The following is a 25,110-nucleotide window of genomic DNA, read 5'->3' on the forward strand; positions in this document are numbered from 1 at the left end:
GCTCAAACACTTCAGTCATCTGCCCCTAGTAAGAAAAACAATCAAAAACTAAAGAAAAAGGCAAAGCCGCAGGGTATGTAGGTGTGAAAAGATGCTAAAATATTGCATACAGATGCAAAAACTGGTAAATTTCATTACACAGCACTTCATTAGTTTCATTTCTCCCGTAAAACTAACAAAGGCATCTAATGTATCTAATACATCTACAGGCATCAGGCCAGGTGATCACAGATACCTGTACCTTCACCTGTGAAGCATAAGTCATTAATCAGCCCAGGCATGTCAGATTGCAAAGGTATATTGTAGACACAAATCCAAGTGACCTTGGCATGCTCCCACACATCACAGGCTTGCATACCTCTGTGAAGAGCTTGTTTAGACATATGTGTCTGAAGTTCAAGGCCTTTTTGATCTAGGGAAATGACACCATTTAACTCCGTTAATGATGAAACTGTACTTCCCATTAGTAATCTTCATAAACCACTAGCCTCCAACTTCAAATAAATTCTGAAGTAGGCTAGGTACTTTAAAAATCAATAACACATTGGCAAATTTTTCATGTGAATCCAACCTGAAATAAATCTCCAAAATTTCCCAGTACTGGAGTGACAACTTTAAGAATTATCTTGGTATTATATTGCAGCATCTGGCTTGCATAATAACCCAGCTGACTAAGAGATTGCATTGCAGAATCACTAGAGGTTTCAGAAGCATCTTAATACAATTGTTACCAACACTTAAAACTTGCACTGGGTAGCACTCAGTGCATGTCATCAGGAAGCAGTCTTCCTTGCACTGGTATGGTCTTACAGACCAAGAAACAGATCCCACCCAGAAAAGGTCTGAAACCATGTGTTAGGTTTGGTTTTATGAGAAACCTCAGTTTCATTGTAAATCCCTAAAGTTAAATAAACAGATCCCATGTTCCCTGTTCAGTAGAACTACTAGAAAAGGAAAAGCTTTTAGAGAACTTGTACATTGCACATTGTAAACTGCTCAACACATAGTTTTCGAGCCCTAATGTGTCCACATGCCAAGTGTTAAAGTCCTAGAGCTGGCCCTCCCAACAGCTTACATCTCTTTCTGTTGTTAGCAGCAGTGTTTCATCTATAAAATTTGGTTGGTTTAGCTAAGGCAATTGCAAGCAATGTCATTGTCAGATCATAACAAAAACCATAATCTCCATGTCCTGCTACACATATCAAATCCCAGTTCTCTACCTCCAAGCCCACCAGTTGATAAGTTATCAAGTGATTATTCATGCACTTAAGGGGAAAAATACACCTGCCAGGTTTCACATCAGGTGTTGGCAAATGGGTAGATATTCACAGTAAGGTATCTGCCTAGGCCAAAAAAAGCAGTAAGAATTACACTTCACTGACCAAAAATACCATCCACAATAACTGATGACTGGAAAAGAGAATTTTTATCTATGTACACACACTTCATTCTTCCTCCCTCAGTTACTTAATTACTGACCCTTTGAACTCTAATGCAGCCTTCATGCATCAGTCAATTGAAGACAGCACAACAGCAGCTGTAGGTACCAGTCACTTTGCAGCACAATGCAACTAATTAGGTATCGGTGTGAGTTATTAGCAAAATCCAAAAATTTTTTTTATGTGCACCAATAGTTTCTGTATTTGAATGCAAGCAGCCTCTGGCACAAACACCCTGTTGGGAACAGAATACTGTGTCACTTCACTTGATGGATCTATGTCCTGGACAAAGCCCTCCATTAGTAACAACAGTGGTTAGAAAGAGCCATTTGTTTTTGATCAGCAGGGCCACTGAGTCATATTATATTCAAAATACAAAATATTTGAATTAGCAAAAAAAATAAAAAAATTTAGAAAGAAAATAAATAGCACAAACTAGCCAAAAGGTTAAATATTTAAAAAAACCAAAAAAAAACAAAACAAAACAAAAAAACAAAATGAACAAAACACACAAAAAAAACCCCAACAACATACACACACCCACCCCCCAAACAACATTTAAAATGTTTCACTAGTATGCTGGCTTTTCTTGAAACCACCTGAGTTATATGAAGGTTAAAAGTAATGATAAACCACATATCAACTAGAGACATGGTATTTAACTGCTGCTTTGGACGCCAGTGCCAAAACATAGATTCTGAAATTTCTGCTCACTTTTTGCCTAATCTCAGAAGAACCTAGGGATTTCCAATATTTAAATTCTCTAAGTACCTATTATCTGAGGCAAGCCATGGCCATAAGCACCTTGATCTCAGCAGCAATATGGAGTTGGAAAGAAAATTAGATATTTGCTGTCAATCACTGAACTTTTCTACTCATTGTTCCTTTAACACATTATGTCACAGCCACTGTGATTTGGTTTTTTAGCTCATTTCCTCCTGCATCAGCAAGGAGCACTTCAGAAGTTTCCTCTGCAGCCAGGAGCAGAGGAGATGATGTGTGCTGTTGTTGCGTCTCACAGATCAGCTGAGCACAGGCGTAGCTCCGTGGTAGTGAGTCTGCCGGGACTCGAGGTGTTCCCTGGAGACCTCCTGCTGTCAGACAGTGCCATGGACTACCTGTCCCACGCAGTCCTCCTGCTGAGCACAGGTCAGATACAGGGTGGGGTTTGGTCATCTAAGCCCAGCAAAAGCCGCGACTAAAAAATGTGTAGGTGTGGGATGGGGCGAGAGGATCGGTGCAGCAATGACACATGAAGCAGAGCAGCCTCCACGGGGTATCCAGTTACCCCGCACCAAAGTGACTGCATTGCTAATTTTTAAATTCCCCTCAAGCCTTTCTTTTCTTTTTTTTTTTTTCCTTTTCCCCTGTGTTTTATTGCTGAATGCATAATGTAAGAAGTAGATAAGGGGGCAGGGCATGGATCACCTCCCTCCTCCACAGACTAGGAGCAAGCAGAGCCCAGGCCAGGATCTCCACCTGCAAGCAGCAGAGTTACAAATTCCTAGGTGCACAGCTTCAAGCAGAGGGAAGAAAGTGGCCCATGCCACTCTTTTCCAGTAGTGGTCTAATCACAGAAGATGGTAGACCCAACTAATGCCTGGAGGTTGCTCACAAGACCTTCCAACACTGAAACGTAGACTTGCAAACAATTTCAACAAGTATCTATTGTGGAATACAGTATAGTGTGCAGTGTGATTGCCAGAGACCAGAAGATGCTGGTGACCAGAGATTAGATTTTCTCAATAAGTCAGTCAAGGTCACAACCAGCAGTTTCATGAAAGCAAACAAGATATCCATAACTAAAATCTAAAAAGAGGGTTTTGACTGTGATTCCGAGTCACACAATGGCCTGAAGGTGGGTGCCACATTTAGAAAACTATTCCAAATTTCTTGCTGAACAAACACAGGCATTCCTCACCTCTCACCAGTACATTCCTACATCTAGATCCCCAGCTTTCCCTGAGCCTCACTAAGGACCATAAACTACAGCCAGCACCACTGTGCTAGCTCCAAGACAGATCTGAGGCTTAGGGTTTGTAGGATTGTTTATTTACAGGAGTTTAAAATACCTGCATAGCTCCAAGATATCACTAATGAGCAGACATACCCTCATTCTTGCTTCAAAACAATTAATATCTTCAAGAATTGGCTTGAGATATGATGCATTTTCCCACATAAAGAATTGACAATCACATACCTATCATCTGAAACAAGTGGGAGTGTTTAGCATCATCCAATACCCCAGCACAGATAGACATGACTCTTGCTGGGAGGAACCCAACAGGCTTAATGGGTTTTAAATCTGGTGCACAAACTGTCTAAACACAAGTATTAAATCTAAGCCAAGTAGAGTATAGTACCTCAGGCTTCATAAAAAAACCAAAACAACAACAAAAAGCCCCACCACCAACATATAAATAAATTTTCTTTCTAACTATTTGTTCTTTTACTGATAACACTTTTGTTTCACCCATTAGAATCCAAAAAGCCAAGATGGCCATTTGCCAAAAGAGGAGTTGTGAGTATTTCACTAGGTTTTTTTTCGTTTTTTTTTTTTTTTCACTGACCTTGCTTTCTCCCATAACTAACCTGGGTAAAAATAATTTCTTTACTGCCCTTGGAGAAAGCCAGCCAGCAAGTGATCTAAACTCAGAGGTCTCAGCCAAACCTGGGACTGCTTGGACATTAATCTGCAATTAAGATAAGGTGGCTGCAGTACAGCCACCAGTGCCACTGCACATCACAACACAGTCAGTGCTGCTGCTCTCCATCCCCATGGGTAGTGGGAGGAGAGGTGCCCTTGGCATCGGGAGGGTAGAGCAGTGCAGGCAATGCAGAAGCTCTCATTCAAGGTGTTCAGAGGTGGCAGCAGGTCCAGCGCAGCTCCCTGGGGTAAGAGAGCACAAGGTGGTTCGGTTGCATCATTGCTCTGCCCACAGTGTACCCTGTATTTTCTGCATGCACCTTCATGCCTAGGCTCTGGAGTATCTGCCTAATTCCCACTCATGTGGAAGTGATCTAGGCTATCAGAGTAGCTTTTTAGATGCTTTTTTAGGCCTTTCCTGTCCTCATAAGCACCCTCACACTCACCAGTGACAGCATACACACCAACACACTTCAGTTAATTTCCTTGTCTAACACATCTTGTCTTTTCCAGTTATGAAAATTTTCACTTACTATGGCATCCGAATTTCCTGAGTGTTGTTCATCATTCAAAAAATCATTTACAAGTGTCTTGATAGCTTTACACCCCTAAACACATAACTGTGAACAGTCCCTTCCTAATATATTTTTGCATTTTGTCTTCTAAATCTTGACTATCAGAGTTTCTGCAAGTGAAACCAATGCAAGTACTCAGATTAGCACGAGCAAGAGTTCCCACTTCATCCAATACCATTTCTATAGCATTTGAAAGAGCATAGCCTAAAACTGAAAACTTTATATTCAGCAAAATATTTTAAACTTGCAAAAAAATGCATTTGATATTTAGCCAAAAATTATTTCTGAGGCTATTAAATACCATAAAATTTAATTTATGAAGGATCATTTGCTGGTGTATTTGTTAAGTGTGTGTATACATAATTGCATTATTGTTTCTGCTCCATTTCAAGCTATTTTTCAAAATTAAGAGTTGAGCTTAAACTCTGAATTTCAAATACTATAATCAAACACATATTTCAAAATTGGCTTGAAATCAGTGCCTAAAGTTCAGACAATAGAAATCCATGTAATACAAGTATACTGTTCCAGAAAGCAGATAAAACTTAGGCAAACACCTTATAAGTCTATGCTTACAGCACTAAATTAGAGTTCATAAATATTGGTTAAATTTTTTACACGGCACTGTCAGCCTGAAAAACAAAGCCAAACCAAAAGCAATTGTTTTTATTTCATGATGCCTCACACAGACAAACTCCTCCTGCTCTTTGAGTTTTCTAAAAGCTCATTTTATAGACACTACTCTGCAACTGACCAAAGGAGTTTTTTCAATATGTAGCTCAAGTTAAAAAAATGTTAAATAAATAAATAATCACACAAGCTTTGTATACCTATGGCAGGGGGATGATTTCAGCTATGAGTTTGTTGTCCCCTACTTCTGACAGTGCTGAAGGAAGCAAAATATTTTATTTGTTCTGAGAGTAGTCCATTGCCTGTTGCCGTACCAACGATTTGCCCTGCCAAAGACTTCAGCATTACATAAATAAGACCTTACACACCCATACCTAAGCCACCTAACACACCCCACCCATAGCTACTAACAGACCTCCCATCACTCCCTCACCTCTGTGTAGGAGAGCCTGGAAATACAAGGAAATCACTCCTGTTAAGGGCAAACTCCTTACAGATCAGAGCAAGGTTATTAAGCTGGGTAAACTTCTTAATGGTCTTTAAAACAGTGTATGAATCAGGGTAGTTTTTTGTCATTCAACAGGCTAAAGACAAGCAGAAGCAAGCGTCTGATCTGGAAAACTGTCTGTCAACCTTTAAGTTCATAGACTGCAGCACATATGAATTTTTCTGCTTTAAGGTATTAAAATATTCAGTGTACTATAGCAATGATACTTAAAGATGAGAATAAAAATGTTGTGTTCTTTTTAAATTACCATTTTTCACTACATTAATCTGGAGATGAGAACATCCTGTAAAATTAATGCATAAGCATAAGGTGTATTTTTTTTGTTTGAAATGGAGGAGCAAAACAGAAACTGTGAGCATCACAGAAGCTTACCAAGGGCATCACACACCCCCAGATTTTGCTAGGCCTCCAGACTGCCCTAGATCAGGGAGGTACCACCTTCAGAAAAAAGACATCAGGACAACACTCTCAGCAATGCCTGCAGATCTGGGAAATTCTGCAGAATCTGCCTTGCAGCTTGGACACCAAGCTGACCATGAGCCAGCAGCGTGCCCTGGTGGCCAAGGAGGCAAATGGGACCCTGGGGAGCATTGGGAGGACTGTGGCCAGCAGGTCGAGGGAGGTTGTCCTCCCCCTCTGCTCTGCCCTGGTGAGGCTGCACCTGGAGTGCTGTGTCCAGTTCTGGGCTCCCCAGTTCAAGAGAGACAGGGAACTACTGGGAGGGTCCAGTGAAGGGCTACCAAGATGATGAGCATCTCCCTGATGAGGAAAGGCTGAGAGAGCTGGGCCTGTTTAGCCTGGAGACATGACTGAGAGGGGATCTTATCAATGCCTACAAATGTCTTAAGGGTGAGCGTCAGGAGGATGGGGCCAGGCTCTTTTCAGTGGTGCCCAGAGACAGGACAAGGGGCAATGGGCACAAACTGAAACACAGGAAGTTCCTTCCGAATATGAGGAAGAACTTTACTTTGAGGGTGTCAGAGCACTGGGACAGGCTGCCCAGAGAAGCTGTGGGGTCTCCTTCTCTGGAGACATTCCAAACCTGCCTGGACATGACTCTGTGCAACCTGCTGCAGGTGAACCTGCTTTAGCAGGGGGCTGGACTAGATGATCTCCATAGATCCCTCCCAATCCTGACCATTCTGTGATTTAGGGAATGAAACCGCAGCTCACAGAGATGCCAAGTTGGACTTGGTCACCCCCACTGCTGCCTTAGGGGTGCATTCAGAGATGGCCACATAGAGGTCACTGCCAGAGTTCAGCCACAGAAATCCCACCAGAGCCTGTCTGCCAAAAGGCTTCTGGCCTCCAGGCCCCCTAGCCACAGAAACACCAAGCTTGGGCTACCAGGGTAGTATTCAGATAACTCGCATCTAACGCCATCCCCTTTGCAAAGCAATCCTTCCACTTCTCATGGCAGGCTGTTATATGCAGTTCCACATAGACTTGGTTGTTGGGGACTCCTGTCCGTGCTTAACTTATATGTGAATGTCTGACTTTGGAGCAGTTCAGTAAGGTGAGAGTGGCCACCTTAGGACTAAACAAAACCAGTACCTATGAAGACCCAGACCTTTGGTACATTTTCCAGATGGTATTTTACCATCTAGAAAATAGGAACCTATCATCCATCCCTGCTTTCTAGCGGCAGCAGCACAACAGACTAAATTCTTTAGCATTTGCAAGCTGCCCGCTATTTTTTGATACAGGATTCTACACAGACTATCATACTGTGTTACTTTCAAACTCAGTGTGTTTATATTATAAATATTTTGGAGGAAAATGTCAGCTTTTTAAGTCTTTTTAAAAGAATCTTCAAGCTTTCAGAAGAAGAATCACTAATACTGGCAGTTGGGCTTTTACGTGAGCAAATAGACCATAGATTCTTTTCATAAGGTCTGAAGCAGTTAGTGCAATCGCCGGTCGTTTTCTTTCTTCTTTGATCAATAGACTAAATCCTGGCATGAATTTATAAAGGCACAAAAGACTGAGCAGGAAGATGTCGACAGCCGGATAGAAGTGAAAAAAGAAGCAGCAGTGTGGGAACTTTTCACAAGTGAATGCACTTACTTTCTGGATCATTTGCTGGTTCTCAAGATGGTAACTTCAGATTTTATTTCTCAAAAACAATGAAACAGTATTTGCCCTGCTGTCAGGATGGCAGGCATTAAGCTACCTATAACCTCTCATTGGGTGCCTACAGGGGAATGAGTGAAGGGGTCGTTTTTTCTTCCATCTCGCCTGCTCATTCTGTTTCCACAGTTCCCTTTGTTTTTTATCTTCTTGATGGAATCTCTTTTAGACATCACTTTCTGCAAATACCATCTGATTGCAGATTCTTGCAGTAGTTTCAGCTGATTTTCCACTGTTCCTCTCACTAACACTGAACTGAAGCCATTCTCCAATTGACTATACTGGGTATTTCTCTACTGCTAGTCTGTAACTCAATACTCTTCATTTAACTTCATATTGAGCTGTGGTTAGATTATCTTGATTAGAGTGTGAAAGCCTCAGAATTCAGCAGACCTGTGGTTTTAGTATTACAAGAAAACAAGCAAACTAAAAAAACCTCCTCTCCCAAAAACTCCAAATTGCCTCCATAATGGTGAATTTGAAGAGCTTTGAAATATGGACAAGAATATTACAAAGTTAGAAGAATATATGCACTGTTTGCATCCATCACACATCAAAAGTTAGTGTACCCATTTAAAAGGATGGAAAATTCCTTATATATCTTCCTATAATTTTTCTCTTATTCCACAGACAATTTCTGTTTTCTTATTAGTCAAAGGAAAAAGATAGTGAAAAATTTTCCATGTTGCTGAAAAGTTAGCCTAGGCAGTGCAAGAAGTATGGCAAAGTAAGGGGAATAAATAGAGAAGCAGGCTGAATTCCTCCTTGGTGGGGCAGAACAGGAAGGGAGAGGAAAGGGGATGACAGGACCAGCTATTGGTCCAAGGCAGGATGGAAGTATCCTTCCTTTCATTCACTTTGTTCAGAGACCTGAGAAGACTAAAAACAGGTGAATCTTGTGAAGGATATGGATAACAGAAAACATGCAGGCCCCTTAGTGAGTCTGATGTAGGAACTTACAGACAAGCCTTAGCCAGCCCTGCATGACCCATAAATGATAAACTATTCAATCCATGCCAGCTTCCCAAATTCTCCTGCCAAAGAAAGAACCCATTGAATTTGGGTAGCCAGTTTTACAGATACCTGCTAATCTAAGTGCTTGCCAGTACAGAAATATCCCACTGATTTTAATGAATCTTCACAGGGAACTTTAAGACCACCATAAATCCCCTTTAAGCTCTCAGGCCAACTGCCTGTGGCAACCAAAGAATTACACAAGACTAAGCAAACACCGTCACTAGCTCTTCAGTCTTGGTACCTGGGTGATGGGTTTTTCCATTAATGCTTTTCACACATATACAAAAAATTCTACTCTGCATCTACATTTTTTAAGCCTGTTTCAGATTTACGTCAGATTTAGCACAGCTCCAAGATCACCATCAGAGCTTAAATAATGTAAAAACTTAAACAACCAATAAATACACATACAGTTAGTAAAATAATCCAAAGAGATAAAAAAAAACTTCATGACCCCTCTAATTACACTATTCCAACAATATATTTTTTCCGCAGTAACTCTAAACAACTTTTACAGCAGCATGGGGTAGGAAGGAAAGCATTCAGAAAGGTCACAGAAATATGTAACTATGACTCTGATGTTATTAATTCCTTCACACAGATCTGCAGGGGGCTCAGCTGCCCCTCTTCTGCCAGAGGGCACAGCAGAGGCATAGCTGCCTCTGTAGCAACCTCAAAGACACCCCAGAGACAACACTCATATCCCTCCTCCTCACACAAAGCCCAATATTTAGCCTTCAGGCAGGTCAGGAGAAGTTTCTCAGAGTATTGCTTCTGCCCTCCCCAAATCAAATGACCATTTCATGACAATTATAGTGCAAACTTGTTCTTTTTTTTCTTTTTTTTTTTTTTTTTGGGGGGGGGGGGGCGGCGTGGCAGAGAAAAAAAGACAGTCACAAATAGAAAATAACATGGATTTGCTTTTTGCTTTGTTTTTAAAGAAATTTATGAACACTCTAAAATACCTCCAGAATAATGAATTTCTCTTAGATGTGGATTTGTGGAGACTTTTTGCAAACTTAGAGGAGTTAAACAAGGTAAGTAAAAAAATAAAAGTCTTACTGAGATCAGAAATCAACTAACTCACTAAAAGGAGAGGAGAAACCATTCATAAAGCCTCTGTTCAGATTCAATGCTTACATTTGGAACTTAGTTCAGATAATTAGTCCTTCCTTTATTTCTATTTCGTATATCAGTGGGGGTCAAATTTCCTCAGTGCAAATTATTTTCATGTGCCTCCAGCAAAAGATAAACAGGCATTTGCACAGGGAGGAGAGCTCATTTGGCAGTTGTTTCTAAAGTAAGCATGAGTCTGAGACTAATTCTAATAAACAGCATCCTTTTAAAACAATTTATGAAGATAAACTCTGCACAATCCTTACAACAAAACAGTAAGAATAGCAAAACAACTACAATAACAAGTTTCATTTCACAAACAGATGTGCACCAAGACTTTGCTATCTATTATGCCACTCCAGAAGAGCAAGTTGAAACAAAACAGTGACCACCCCTCTCCAGCTAAGGTTTCCCTTGGTGTGGGTGGAAGGATATCTCCCACACAGGCTGCATGTTCTGTGTTCATGTGCTATTCACCCTCCAGCTTCCAGGAGAGAGACCACGAGGCTTGGCTGCGAAGTGCTCCAGCTCTTTGCTGCTTGTTGTTGGTGGCCAGTTGCTGGGAGATCATTTTCAACTCCCAAAAATAAAGGAACCCATAAGTCCAAAACAGCTTTTACATAATTTTAGAAGCAAAACAGTAATTTTTATTAGCTTGAGAGGTGTCTTACAGGACACTTCAGCCTTCATAGCAAAGTGAATTTTGGAAGGAGCTCTTCAGGTGCATATGTTGAATGACTGATCACAATCACACCACATGCTTTAAACCAGTTACTTGCTCCAAGTTCTTTCCCTTAATGTAATTCCCTTGCCTTAACAGATAACGTTTCCCATTTTAGCCAAAACAAGAAAAGCAGGAAAACTCTTCAGAGTAGGGGCAATTAGCCAGAGCTCAAATACATGAACAAGTCACCTCTGCTCAGGGGCTGACCTCACACCAAGTGAGCTGCTGCCAGTGACCACCTGAGCAGGTTTGGAGATAGAAAGAAAGAGATTTTTAGCTGATGTGTTTCACCTTGCACTGGCTGAGGGCTAAGACCATGCATGCAGCCAGCTACCAGAGTTCAGTTGATGTGTTGTTGCTGATTGCTTTGGTCTTGTTCAAAGAAGTGAGTAGGGTACACTGCTGTGTGCCATTTAGTGATCACTAAAGCTCTGAGCTTGGCTAGAGTGTGGGCATGTCTTCCAAGATTTATCTTTAATACGTTTTCTGTTTTGTTTTCTAATTTTGTTGTCCTCATTAATGAGAATGGTAAATAATCATCCATTATGCATACTTCTATATAAAATAGTGATCAAACTTAGGGGAAAGTAGTGGCTGTCAATACCTGTAATGCCTTTTTTTTCATACATTTTACAGCATGTCTTTCTTCCTGACAGCAGGCTGAATCCATTAAAAAAACGCATACTGTAAAAGGTGTAAAATGCACCCTTGCCCAACAGAAAGAATAGGCATTATTATCCTATTAGCAGCTCTGCCCCCATAAATACACCAAAGTAGTGTGTGTAGCTACAACAGCAGTTCATAGCAGTATCACAGAGAGTGATGTTCCCTTCTGGCCTAAAATTTGGCCAAAAGCTGAGCCTGGCAACAAATTTGTGTGGAAATAGTGTATTCAGAAGGTAAGTGTGGGCTCAAGAGGAGGCTTTCACACACATCTGGGCACCCTTGAATCCAGTGCAAACATATAAAGCTATTTTATGGGGCATACGTGACTTTTTATAGTATTTTATAGAAATTTCCCTCATCTTCAGTAACATGAAATAAACTCAGATTATGAAAGATGGTATCTTCTTCAAATGACCATTAAGAATTCCTTAATTTTCACAGCTCTGTCATACACAATCAGTGTTTTCCAGTAGATACCATTCATCCATCGTGATTTTTCATGTTAAATACAGCTTCTATACTAAAATAAGTTTAAATGGAATAACTTATCTTGTTTCAAAGCTTTTGTCAGATGGCATTATCATGATTTAAATGGGTATTTGTACAGATTTGCTTTAGCTTCCGACTAATCAAAGCACTCCAGGCATAATTCTGAAGCTAATTCTGGCAATGTAGGGGAGATAAGTATAGGCATCCCATTAGGTTTGGAGCCTCTGAAGAGACCAGGGATGGGAAATAAAGTTGTTTTAAACTTAATTTCAGAAGATCACTGATGCTAATATTTTTTTTTCCACCCTTACTTAGATAAGTCTCAGTTTTCTGAAAACCTTTTTTGAAACTGTGAAGGAGCATGTCAGCACATCAGGCTCTCCTATGGATTTCAGGTCCATACTCAGAAAGGTAATGTGGTTAGAAGTATTCTCGCTATCAGCAGGTCCTTGCAGCAGACCATTTATCATAGCATGCAGGTGCTTTAGAGTAATCAAGTCAGTCAAGGACCCACCATCTGCCACAGGCAGTTTGGTCTCAGCCTCGAGTACCTCCTGCCAGTGGGATATTTCTTTTATTTCATTGGCATGTTTGAGGTGGTTGTGGAAAGGTACTCTGTGTGTGGAAAGAATTTTCTTTTCTGGGGAAGAGTAGCTCAAACCCTGAGACTTTTCCACTGGCAGAGGTGAGATTCTGGCTCTATGGAAGATGTTACCCTGAGACCAGACCCCAGCCCCATCACTGGATGTTCCCTACCTCCTTCCACTCCATCACAGAGAACCTTCCTTTACTCTGTGTACCAGACACACAAGTGTATTTAAATGCTTAATTAAGAGCTCAAGGGGACTGAAATACCTCTTATACTTTGGCCTGTGCCTCTCAAGTAAGAGAGAGGCACAAGCACAATTGTCCTGCTGCTAAGCGCTGCCCTGCAACCCTTTCGGGCAGCCTGCGTGGTAAACAAGGCAGCTGCTGAAAAAGCAGTCTCCAGGGACTCTGTTTCCTGCACAACTTCCCAAGGACTGAAAAGCTGGAAATATTAATACGGATAGAAAAATCAATCCGTGGAACTGAACTTTCCCTAGTAGTAGGGGCCACTAGAAAACTGCTGGGAAAATACTAAAACAGACCCTACCTCAGGGTTAGGATTTTAAAAAGGGAAAGGGAGCCTAGAGCTTGGCTTCTCACCCCCATTACCTCTGACTTCAGGCATTCTAATCAATAACATTTGTGTGAGACAGAGAAAATCTCAGACAAAACTGAGTTCTGTCATGGATGGCATTCAACATTTCTAAGAGCTGTCTAATGTACTTGGATATAAAGTGACATTCTATATGAGGCCATGTAAAGCTGTTGCATATATAGTGGGTTTTATCTTCAGCTTCTACATTAATTTCATGTCTCCTATTTCTAATGAGAACAAAGTCTAAGAATGCCTCACACATCTGCAGAGCTGTTAGAACTGTTCCCATGCATAACTTGAGCACTGTTGTAGTTTTTTTTACTACTTTACCACTTTTACTACTTTTTAACTTGCCCTTTACTTTTTTAACTGCCCCTTTCCCTCTTCCCCTATTTTCCTAAGTACGTGGAAATCTCAGGTAAAATGCACATTACAAAACTAAAACTGTTGTTCCTACCTTTGTCATGACATTTTTCTTTCTTGATAAGTTTCCAAGTCTTTTCTGCAGTTTTTCCAGGGTGACCTCTGCCAGACACACCAGATTTATTGCCTTAATTATACCTCCGCTGTCTTCTACTTGGAAAACCTGAGGCAGAGAGAAGATTTTGGCATCTACCTGAAAGTAAAGTGATGGTGGTGGTGGTGGTGGTGGTGGTGGTTGTGGTGGTGGTGGTAGTGTCTTCAGACAGCCTTATGCCAAGATTTTAACACCAGACTAGGGAAGTTCATTGGAAGCAAACCTGCGTAGACAGCATTTTACACAGATTTTTTGAACTGCAGAGGGTATCATAAATATGAAGTCACCTTTCTGAGTGTATGTTCCCCTGCACATGAAAGTCCATACTTGTAATACAGAACAGGCAGGAGGAGGAAGCCAAAAGGCTGCATTCTTGCAGGCAGGAAATACATATTGCTGTTGTCTCACTTCTAGCCTCTATCATTCAGATATTTTCACATGTAATCCCTTGACTTGGTGGCCTCCACCCTAAAAAAAAATGAAATGGTTACAGAAAAGAAGAAACAAAAATCAAGCTACACTGTAAAATCTCTTTTAGGTGTTTTGCTTTGATGTGTCCTGCATATCAGCTTGGTTTAGATGCTGGGTGGGAACACGGTATGTAGGGTATTACGTGCTTTAGCAGATGAAAGGACTCACATTCTCTAAGTACAAAAAAGTCCCCAACTTCTATGCTATGCCATATCAGCAAGGGCACAAAAACCTCAATGCTGGAGAAGCATATGATGGCTTCCTTCTGCTTAAGGAAAGGTGTATGTGATACAAGCCAAAACAAGGGGAATAGAAATCCAGGAGCATGTCAGTGCCTTTATGTGTCTTAGGAGCCTGCAGTGAGACAGCAGGGTGGGTTTTGGCTGAGCCCTGGCAAGAAAACCGGGCTGCTCTCCTAGCTCACAGTATTTGCTGACCCACATACCTGAAGGAAGGAAGCAACATCCTGGATAGGACAGCAAGCAACCCCTCTGCAAGGCAGCAGTTTAGCTCTTCTAACAGGTTTTGCTTAACCATAAAGAAAAGGTAGTGCTTGTTATCTAAACGCTACCAGTAAGTGAGCATTTACCTCCCTCTAAGGCTGGAAAGAGCTATCAGCAATGTCTTCATGAAATTACAGCACTAGGGTAGGTTCAACAATGCATCTGTCTGAAGCAACAGCTACAGCCAGTGCAGAAAGTGGGGCTCCCAGGGAGAGGGCTGTGCTCTTTCTGACTTATTAGCAGACCAACATGTCCTGTACATACTTAAGACTGATCTTCAACATTACAGGCTTAAAAAAGAGAATCCTGAAGAAGTGGGGTTTTCTCAAAGGTAGCCTAAAACTGGGAGTACATCTCTTTGTAGCAAACTCTTCAGCTTTTAGGGCCTGGCAGGGTTAACGTTGCTTGCTCCCATGCCTAGGAAAAAGTTCCCAAGTGGGAAGAAGTAGGTGACCCTAAAGCAGCCCTTAAATGTTACTCAGGTTTTCCTGATTAATTTAAAATAGCCAATAAATAAGAGCACTACTTGATCTGCTAGTATGGCCACCGTACTTGAAATAGGAAGCAGTAAAGTTAATCTGGAGGAGTAATGCAATTCCCCCTGTAGAGAGCTGTCCTGATTTGGGTTTAGAGACTTAATTTTCTTCCTCGTAGCTGAATAAGTGTTCTGTTTTGGGTTTAGGATGAGAATATTCTTGATAATCCACTGATGTATTAGCTGCTGCTAAGCAGTGTTTACACTAAGTCAAGGATTTTTCAGCTTCTTACACCACTTCACCCCACCAGTGAGTAGGCTGGGGGGCACAAGAGGCTGGGAGAAGACACAGCCAGGACAGCTGATCCAAACCAGCCATACCATATGATGCCATACTTGGTGTATAAACTGGGGGGAAAGCTGGCTGGGGGCAGCTGCTCAGGAACTGGCTAGGCATCAGGCAGTAAGCAATTGCATTGTGCATCGTTTGGTTTATGTATTCTAATTATATTATTACTATTATTAGTATTATTATCCCTTCTGTTTCTCTTGTATTAAACTGTCTTTGTCTCAGCCCATGAATTTTACTTTTTTATTTGTAATTCTTTTCCTCCATCCCACTGGGTGAGGGGGCAGTGAGCAAGCGGCTGTGTGGTGTTTAGCTACCTGCTAGGTTCAACCACAAGAGCCTTTAGCTGCCCCTGCTGTCACTGTATGAGAAGTTCATCCTTGATCAGTCCCTGCCTCGTTACAGTCAGCTGAAGATGCAGAAAACTGTTTGCTACCTCCCTGCCAGGGAGCAAGCTGAGGTTTTCCTTGTCTTTAGCAGTGGTGTGAACAAAATGAACAGTGCAAGAGGCTGCATCTGCCAGAGCTGCTGGTTGCTCCTTTGCATCGACTGATGCGCTACCCCCTCCTCCTTAACAACATCTGGAGAAGGAGCACTGACGAAACAGAGAAAGGCTTTATCCAGTCACTTAAAGAGAAGGTGGAAAAGTCAATACGTAAGTTGCTAAGGTTAAATGTCAAGTGTGCAATTAACAATTAGCAAGTTATGTGGCCTTTCTGTGCACGTCTCTTTCAGTGTGAATTGGTCAGGTCTCCCTGCGGAGATGCAATGAGGACATGCATGTCTTTCAGCAATCCTGAGCCCTTCCTCATTCTGTAGAAAATGATTGGTGCCACTCTTATGCTGTCAAAGTCTCTCTGAGCGAGGTCACAGGACTCCCAAATCAGTGAGTCATTTGTGTTTGCTCAGAATCATCTGCCATGACATGCAAACAATTAAGAGCAGATCACAAATTGGAACAAATCAAGAACTCAAACAAAGAAATCTTTGACTTGAATTTATGTCTAGGGAGGATTTGTTGGGACTAATCCTTAAGAGGATAAAATCACAAGGGGAATATTACGTCCATGACCTTTCACTAAATGACAGGGTCCTACCATATAACATACTGAAGAGCTATCTCAGCTACAGATTTTCTTTAGCTATTGTGGGGGAAAAAGGGGGGTTGGTGCAGGACTATTCTTAGGATTTTTTCCTGCATTTTGTTTTAAGTAAATAATTTATTATTTTTAAATAATTTATTAATTCAGTCTTGTTCAGGAAGCTATAAATGGATCTCTGTAAGTGTCTTATGGTAATATAGTACGTCAGCAGATAAGTTTATTCCCCAAAGGCCTCATGCAGCCGCCACTGAAATCAAAGACAAGACAGTGCCTCAGCAAAACACTTATCCTGCCAGTCTTGGCAGGGAGAGGTCCCAGGCAGTGCTTCATCCTCACCAGCAGCACACCAGGGCCTTGACCCACACAGCGTGGTGGCTCACTCTCTGCTGCCATCCCTTTCCCCATCCTGGAGGCTGAAGGCTTGAACATCTTCTTGGGAGATGAGGCAGAAAAAGAGTTAATGTCTTGCAGAGACAGACAAATCTGGGGCTCCTTCTTCTTGGGTAAATACTCCAATGACAGAATTACTACCTAAAAGAGGGACTCTGCTTCTTTCTCTTCGTGCCAAGCCTTATGAGGAGTCTAGCCTAATGGCCACACAAGGAGCATACCTTTCAGCACAGAGCAGCTCCTGTAGGAAAATAATACGGTTTTGTCACTAGTCTGGAGAATTCTGCTGAGAGGACAGCAGTTTTAGGTATGGCCCCAAAGACCACGGGATATCTGGGGAATATTACTGGCAAACAAATAAGTCCTTCCAGAGTTTAGATACCTCTGGGCCAAGAAAACCAAAGATAGAGGGGTCACCCGTGTTTATTCACAGACACCTGACAAAGACCTGCCTTCATTTTTTGATCAGTGAATCACTGACAGAAGGAAGAGTTGCAGCCATTCCCCCCCCCCCCTCTTCTGGGGGATGGGTGCGTGTGTCTGAAACCATTATCTGCAATATCACTCAAATCTTGGAAATAAAGTTGCATGTTAAAGTTTTGCCTATAGTGGCCCTGAATCGGCAAAGACTTAGTCCCCATTTTTCGCAATTTGAGGTGCTCCCTTCCCAGTTAAATACTTCAGTCACTTCTGGCACCACTTCCCTTGAAATTAATTCTCATTAATTTGAAGTCTTTTGATCAGGCTGTATATAATGAAAACTGTTTTTCTCTCATTACCCCAAACAGTTTAGAAAGGCAGGATTTTTTTTAAAGGACTTTTAAAGATTACAGTTTAACTGAGTTTAATATGATGCCTCCTGTTCCCCAGTCAGATTAGTAAATACAACCTTTTTCATTTAGCAGTGAACTTAAGCATGTTTGAATGCATGGTTTGAAATGCTGGCTCTGCTGACCTAAGAAAAGTTCAGGCAGTTTTTACAATGAGGCCAAGGTTTCATCTGGAGCTTCACATGTGGGGCGCTTTGGCTTCCACTAGATAAAATCAGTATTCAGCATCTTCTAGAAAGAGGATTTTTGCCAGCCTTGGCAGTAACTGATGTTTCACATATTTCAGGGGATCTGGAAGGTAAAGTCAAGTGGTTGGACAACTTTCAGAAGTTCAGGCAGCTGCAAGAGATCATAATTTGGCCTCTGATCTGGGATCGTGACAAGAGATTTTTTTGTCCCAGAGGTAAGCAGTTTTTTAAAGGGCATTTTTCCTTGAGGAAGGTTTAGTTTCCTATCTATTTTTATAGCATGGTCTCAAATTGGCTGGTTGTCTATATTCTAGTTACTGGGGATGGCTCTGCTCTAAGAGGAGCAGCTGCAGCCCAAGCACTGCAAACACTGTAGCTGAACATGCAGGCTGTGCACAGTGCCTTGGATGGGCTGCTCTCAGCTAACATCCGAGAGAGTAAGATTGTGTGATCCAGGAGGACTCTCCAGTGTTTGCTTTTAGGGGGCAGAATTAAATGGGATAGATGTAAGTATTACTACCTTTTTTATAAGGATATGAAGTAAAATTATTTCCCTCTTTCACTCCTCTAGCTGAGCCAAAGAAATTTCTGTTTAAATAGCATTACAAAAAACTACACAGCATACCTAGGAACAGGTGCACCTTTCTGCTGTGCTTACCCCCTTACCCAAACAGACAGACTTTAAGCAGCATTATGGTAACATCACCAAGTGGGTCTCACCTCAAAGATTATGCCTGTTCATGTGCAGGGTTGCAAAAACCATTAAACTCACTCTGAAAAAAAACCAACCCAACCTAACATTTCAAAAGTGTAAACACATTTAAGCAAGGGAACTGCTAAAGAAACAACCCTGCTGTTGTTAGCTGTGTGATGTATTTAGCCTGAGATAAGAGCACACATGCTCAGTTTGTTTAACTCCCAGTTCATCATCAGATACACAAGATTCCCCATTTTCTCTCTCTCTCTCTCTCTCTTGGGTCAAGTGTTTGAAGCAAAGCTTAAGAGAAAACAGCAGTGAAAACGTTCTGTCTTCAGTGAACAGACTTCTCCTTCATGAAGGGAGGCTAACATTAGCAGGTAATGTCCCTAAATGTCCTGGTATCAGGAGTTAGATTAACAAAACCGTATTTTGTTATGGCAGGTCCAGAATGAACCTCTGCAGCAGTCTTTAGGCAGGTGCGGGAAAGAAAAAGCAAATGTACAGCTTGTCAGGCAGCCTGAGAAACAGCCAAAAGGATGAGTAATATGAATGATTGTTTATTGTCACATGTGGGTATTCAGTCTGCCAGGTGCTGAAGAAGTCAGCATGGCTGGCCAACGCCTGCCACTCAAAGGGCGCATTTTACTGTCACATTCAAGGTGGCCATAGGAAAACAGTAAGTTTAGACTTTCCTACACAAGGTGCCCCATGTGCCCAGGAACCAATATCAACACACCTCACCCCTCTGGCACTACATTCACTATGTGTTTCATTGAAAATTACTGAAAAGTCCAGAGGTTTTTCCTATTTTTATTTCATACATCATGTTTGCTAAGACTGCTGTTTTGATGGATACCTTGGAACAAGAAGGTGTTATCCTACCAGGTGGCTTCCCTTTTATGAACAGCGCACTCACACAACATGCCATTAACTCCACAGATAGCACAGCGGTCCCACGTGAGCATGTTGATTTCTTTTTACAACGCTGCTCCCAGCTGTCTGTCACCCTGGCAGAGTGGAGACTCACGTCTCCAGGCACACAGGCATCATTTTGTAGCAGGGTACAGGTTGCTTGCTGGGGAGCTGCTGCAAAATCTCTACCTGTACAGGAGAGGAGGATTTGCTCCTTGCATGAGCAGGAAGCAGAGCCTGGGCAGTTTGGAGAAGGCCACCATCTGAAAGGATGCTGGAAGCCACACGCCACGGTGGCTGCAGGGCTGTAAAATGGTTTGACAGAAATGAGCACAGCCCATGTCTTACATGTCCTTCACCACCTCCTCAGGAGCAGAGGTGAAGACAATGAGCATGCAACACTTTCTGTCTCCCAACACCATTATAACTTTATAAAGGGAGTAGCAAAAGGGATATGGTCCGTTTTTCGGTGGTTTTGTTTTCCTTTCCACATGAGAAGAATTATGGTAGCAAAGGAGAAGGCACATCAGGGACACAGAGAGCAGAAGAAAAGATTGCTGTTGGTGTTTAGGTGATGGCGGGCAGAGGAGAAGGAAAGCCACTGAGTCCTCTCCTGCTAGTGCTTCCTTCTGCACTGGTTGCTCTCTTGATGAGACATCAGCCACCAATGCAGGAGGTAATGGTGGCCATCACCTGATACTTCTTTCTGCAACACATAATTAGAAAATGGAGAAGGAGGTATGAGCACAGCTCTTTACCCACCAAGACAGCTGGATGCCTGCAATCTGCAATATAAGAGAGCCTGACATTTGGCCACTTGTCTGAATGAAATATCTTTCGAGACAAAAAGGGAATCAAAAATCAAATATAATCCTACACAACAGAAAGAAGCATGTCCTAAAGTCACTGCTGTGAACAGACTCACAGATTTGGTGTTGATTCTTGTTTGAATGAAACTGAGATCGCCAAGACCACAGTTGCATTTTTTTTTTGTAAACCTGTAATTGAGAATGAGCATCTGAAAGAAGAGGGTTTGTTCAGATGTAGGAAGAGAAGACTCGGGGAAGGAATTACTGTTGCCCTCAACTGTCTAATGGCTGGTTTAAGGCAGATGGAGCTAAAGGTATCTTGGAGTTGTACAGAGAAAGGATGAGACATAACAATGCAAATTCCAGCACAGGGTATTCCCCCATTAGGCATTTGGAAAAACTTGCTAACAATTAGGGTGGTCAAATATTGGTACAGGGGACCAAAGAGGCTGCAGAGTCTCCTTTCTTGGATATATTCAAAACTTGACTGAACAACCTGCTCTAGTTTGGCCTGCTTGGAGTGATGGATTGGTTGGACCAGAGACCTCCAGAGGTTCCTTCCAATTGATACTGTTCAATGACTCTGTAAACATGGTATATATCAAAGAAACAGAAAGGTTTGTCCACAGCAGTAGACAGGATTTACAACAAATAATTCTTTCCTCTATAACACCCACAAAAGCCTACTGCTGTACAAGAGATGCTGTGGAAAACCCTCTATGAAGTTTTTGACTTCATAAAAACTTATAGAAAGGTAGTCTTTATAAGATGTCTAATACACATTAACTTGCTTGTTTGTGGTCTTCTGGCACATAAGAAGGTCCTCAATGGTTGTTTCTTTATTCTTTGTGCAGATCGACAGAATTTTAATTTTCAGTAGTTACCGATGTTTTGTGCAACATTAATAACACAAGTTTTCAAACCAAACCTTTCAGAACCAAACACCCAAGAAAGTGTTTAGGATCCTGCAAGATTGCCTGGAAACAATAGTTCTGACCAATCCCATCTGCTATGAAAAGTAGCTGGGCATTTCATACCTACTTTCCATGCCCAGAGATGTCCTATTGGTACAGAGTAGCTGGAGGAAAAATTATGAAGCCTGCATCAGAGAAAGGAGGTGATTCTGGAAATTAAATAGGAAAGCAAGTTGGGACCAAAAAGGAGAATGAAAGACAGATTAATGGGAAGGGATAGAAGGAGCCATAAAGAGGTCAAAGAACCAAACTCTGCAAATCCAATAGAGTCCAGGTTTCCTGCAGGAAGTTGCTTTAAAAAATATTCTTGTTTTTGTTAAATTTCTCCCTATTATTATTATAATAATACCTGAGTTCTCAACACGGTTTGGAGATCAACCTGAAAGACTTTGAAGCATTCTTACAGTTGTTATATTCCTCACATCCCCATGACCTCTAAGCTAGGAAGAAAAGATAAGCCAACACTGTTTTGTGTAGCTTTTGACAGGCTTTTGTGATGTTACCAATTAATATTTCATTAACTTTGTAAGTCTGTGAAGAGGGCAGCATACCAGTATTTAAAGGCACCAGGAAAAGTTGGCACTTCCCTACTTCTTTATCTCTGCGATTTTCAGAAGGTTCACTGTTCACCAGTTAGGATTTGCAAATTTATAGCATGTTGATTATTGTATTTTTAGGTACTCCAGGTGATCCAGGTCACTTTTTCCTGGCAGGCAATTAGTTGCTTTTTCGTGATGAGATAGCTGCTACAGGGTACAAGTATTAGTAGCCAACGAGAGACACAATTTTTTAAGTGTTGCATTTGAGAGTTCAGACTAGGGGATGAGTAGTTGTGTACTACATTGGAAACAATGCTGCTTTGTTAAAAGTATTTTCTAAGATACAGTAATTCATGGATGTGCCTTATCTTAGAAGTAGCAATTCCTTAAAATAATCACACCATAAAATTGACTTTTTTTTTGTTTTCCTCCTCAGAAAGCACAAGACTCCTTGATGTCTACCTCTTCTTGTTCAATGATTTCCTATTAATTACCAAAATTAAACGTAACAAAAAGGTAATAATGGATAGAGATATACATGGTTGCAGTTGTTATGTTTTTTAGTTGGTAAATATTTTGATCGTACTTTGGAAGACTGGTCTAATGATAAAAATACAAGATGACAAATTGGCATGAAGGTTGGGTGATACTTTCTTATGCTAATAGCAAACCGTAACACTGATTCAAAACCCAGCTTCTAGGCTCAGCAGTGTTATAGGAACACTATAACAGTATAATTCACATTGTAAGACCATATATTTTCCTGGTGTTGTTCTGATGTGCTGGATTCCTAAAGCTCAGAAAAGTTCCAAGAACATAAGAAGTTTTCTAATGCACTGGATGACCTGAAATTCCTAAAGCTTCAGTGTAGGTGTGTATCTAGCTAATTAAGTTTATGTAGCTGATGCAAGTTAAGGCTAAGTGGACCTGTGCTAAATCTCAAGAAGTTTGTGTCTTATTTAAAGACTTCTTGGTGTTTTTTTTTTTTTTAAAGAAGTGGATGTTCTACCTTTGTAGGAGATGGAGAAGGCATGCAGTGAGAGGTTCTAGACCAGCAGCACCATCCCTTAGCAATGCAGGGGGGTGAAGGGAGCAGGAATTCAAGGGACCTGGTGCCCACAGGCAAGTCCCTTTGGGGGTTGCCTCACGTACATGTGCTGAAGAACCTTCTGTGAAGGGCCGCAACTCATCTGGAGCCCCAGCAATTCTGTGTTCTGCATGTAGGAAAGGGGAGATGGGGAAACACACATCCAAAGACTGAAGAAAAAGTCCTGCTACTAAAATAAGAGGGGGGGGGGGGGGGTAGACTTTTGAACACCTCAGGCTGTCTGTTTTCCGCTTGTGCACTTGTATTGTGTTTCTACTGTGGCTTTTCAGTATAAGGTGTGACCTTGCAGGAGAGCCCCAGGTACCGATGAGGTTTTCTGAGGTTCCTCAGGTGAATAAACTAAGTAAGTTTGATAAGAGAAAGCACATAATTTAGGACTGTTCAGTGCCTACACTTCATGAGCAGATGGCAGATAACAAGCTAACCAACTTCATTTTCTATTCCCAGAAATATGGGGGCTCAGAAACCAGCTTTATCCCTGTCTGTCCTTCCCTCACTCCTGAGCTGCAGTCCTTCATAAGAGAGGGTGGATTTTGCACAGTCCTAGACCAGCCTATCCCACTAGACAGACTGATACTGAAAAACATTGACCCCATCCACATCACAGGTATGTGCCTGCGTGCATTTGAATGTCTCCATAAATACCACCTCAATGCACTGTGTATGTGGCAGTGTAAGGATAAGAAGCTGTTTGCCCAGCAAACCACCCCCAGACGCCTGGAGTGCAAACACCAGTGCCTCAGCACTGTTTGACTTCACATGAGAGGCACAAGCTACTAACTCAGACATTACACCCCACATCTCCCTGCCTCTAAAAGGGTGTTTCAAGTACACACTAGCCACTGTCAGATATTATCCTTTCACCCAGAGAAGGCATCAAGACTCCAATGACTTCTTTCTCACAAGCCAAGTATTTCCTTGCCCCAAGTGTCCTAACAAACCCTGTCAAACCCCTGGCCACTTTCCCAAGTGCATTTCCAATTCCATGCTAGTTATGCAGAATTTTTTTCGGTTGTCCCACTGCCCCACACCCCACTGCCCCGCTCTCCTGAGCGTCCTAGCACATGCACAGCAGCAATTCTCAAGGAGGCTGGAGAGGAGATTTACCTCCAGCCGCTGCTCTTACTCACCTCCCCACCAGTTCTTCAAGAAGGTGGAAATCACCCACCGTATGTCAATGCTTCCTTGCTTGCAGACATCCAAATGCATTGCCAGGGGAAACCGCATCCAATAACTGCCTAACCCTTAGGTAAGGAGCCGGGGAGGACTGACCTTCACACAGAGGGTGACCAGCCTTACCCTGCCAAAACAACATCCCTGGAGTCACCAGATCAGAGCTTGGGTGAGGGAGCAGGCAGGAAAACCAGGTCTTCCCTCAGTCTGAGCCACTCATGCAGGCTCGCTCACACCTCAGTCTAGCACTGCCTAGGTTCCAGAAGTCTCCTGTACCAAAGAGAAATAAGAGAAATACAAATCCGTGGGCTCCAGGGCCTGCGAGCCATCCTGCTCCTAAAGACTGGGAGAAAACGCTCAGGGAGCTAGACTGCTCTGTAGGAAATCAATAGATACGGAAAATAAATCTAGAGCCCATAAAATTTATGGAAACTTTGAAAAACATTCACCTAGAGTAATTAGCATTCAGCATCAATGTTGATAGGAAATACAGGTAGGCAGTAAAAGGCAAATGACTAAAGATGAGGTAAAGAGATGAGCACAGAGAAGAATAACGTTGTTTTAAACATCCTCCAAGTGCTGTCTGTCTGCCTCACGAGTCTCCCTACCAACCCAGCAGAAATGAAGGAAACGCAGCCTCTGCCACCCACCTGCGGGTGAAGGGGAGGGCAGCACCATGTTTCTGCCTAAGCCCAGACTAGATGCAAGGTTGACAGCTTCTGGGTGCTGGAGGGGGTGGTGCAGCCACCTTCTGATTTGCACACACAAGACTGGGCAAAAACATCCACAATGGAAATGGGAATAAGATTTTGGGATTTTTTTTCCCAAGCCACCATTTCCTACATTCAGAGATTTCTAACCAGGGTCCTATTATGCCCGTGATCCAGATGCAACCAGCAAAACAGACAGTTACCTGCTGCATCCCAGCCCAGGCTCTGGATGCTG

The 25,110-nt window shown here is 42.0% G+C and overlaps 1 protein-coding gene across 1 annotated transcript in view; it reads left to right on the top strand.

Moving 5' to 3' along the window:
- The first annotated feature begins 2,434 nt into the window (after positions 1 to 2,434).
- The window catches only part of PLEKHG7 (pleckstrin homology and RhoGEF domain containing G7), a 29,538-nt gene continuing 6,862 nt past the window's right edge, over positions 2,435 to 25,110 (top strand). The window contains exons 1-12 of the mRNA XM_027815379.2: positions 2,435 to 2,588; positions 3,920 to 3,960; positions 5,875 to 5,970; positions 7,747 to 7,896; positions 9,888 to 9,983; positions 12,257 to 12,352; positions 13,633 to 13,746; positions 15,920 to 16,094; positions 18,049 to 18,160; positions 18,930 to 19,027; positions 22,321 to 22,400; positions 23,440 to 23,599. Coding sequence (XP_027671180.2) covers positions 2,435 to 2,588; positions 3,920 to 3,960; positions 5,875 to 5,970; positions 7,747 to 7,896; positions 9,888 to 9,983; positions 12,257 to 12,352; positions 13,633 to 13,746; positions 15,920 to 16,094; positions 18,049 to 18,160; positions 18,930 to 19,027; positions 22,321 to 22,400; positions 23,440 to 23,599 — 1,372 coding nt within the window. The remainder of the gene's footprint in view (positions 2,589 to 3,919; positions 3,961 to 5,874; positions 5,971 to 7,746; positions 7,897 to 9,887; positions 9,984 to 12,256; positions 12,353 to 13,632; positions 13,747 to 15,919; positions 16,095 to 18,048; positions 18,161 to 18,929; positions 19,028 to 22,320; positions 22,401 to 23,439; positions 23,600 to 25,110) is intronic.

Source organism: Falco cherrug, chromosome 5, assembly GCF_023634085.1.
Source record: "Falco cherrug isolate bFalChe1 chromosome 5, bFalChe1.pri, whole genome shotgun sequence".
Lineage (NCBI taxonomy): Eukaryota > Metazoa > Chordata > Aves > Falconiformes > Falconidae > Falco > Falco cherrug.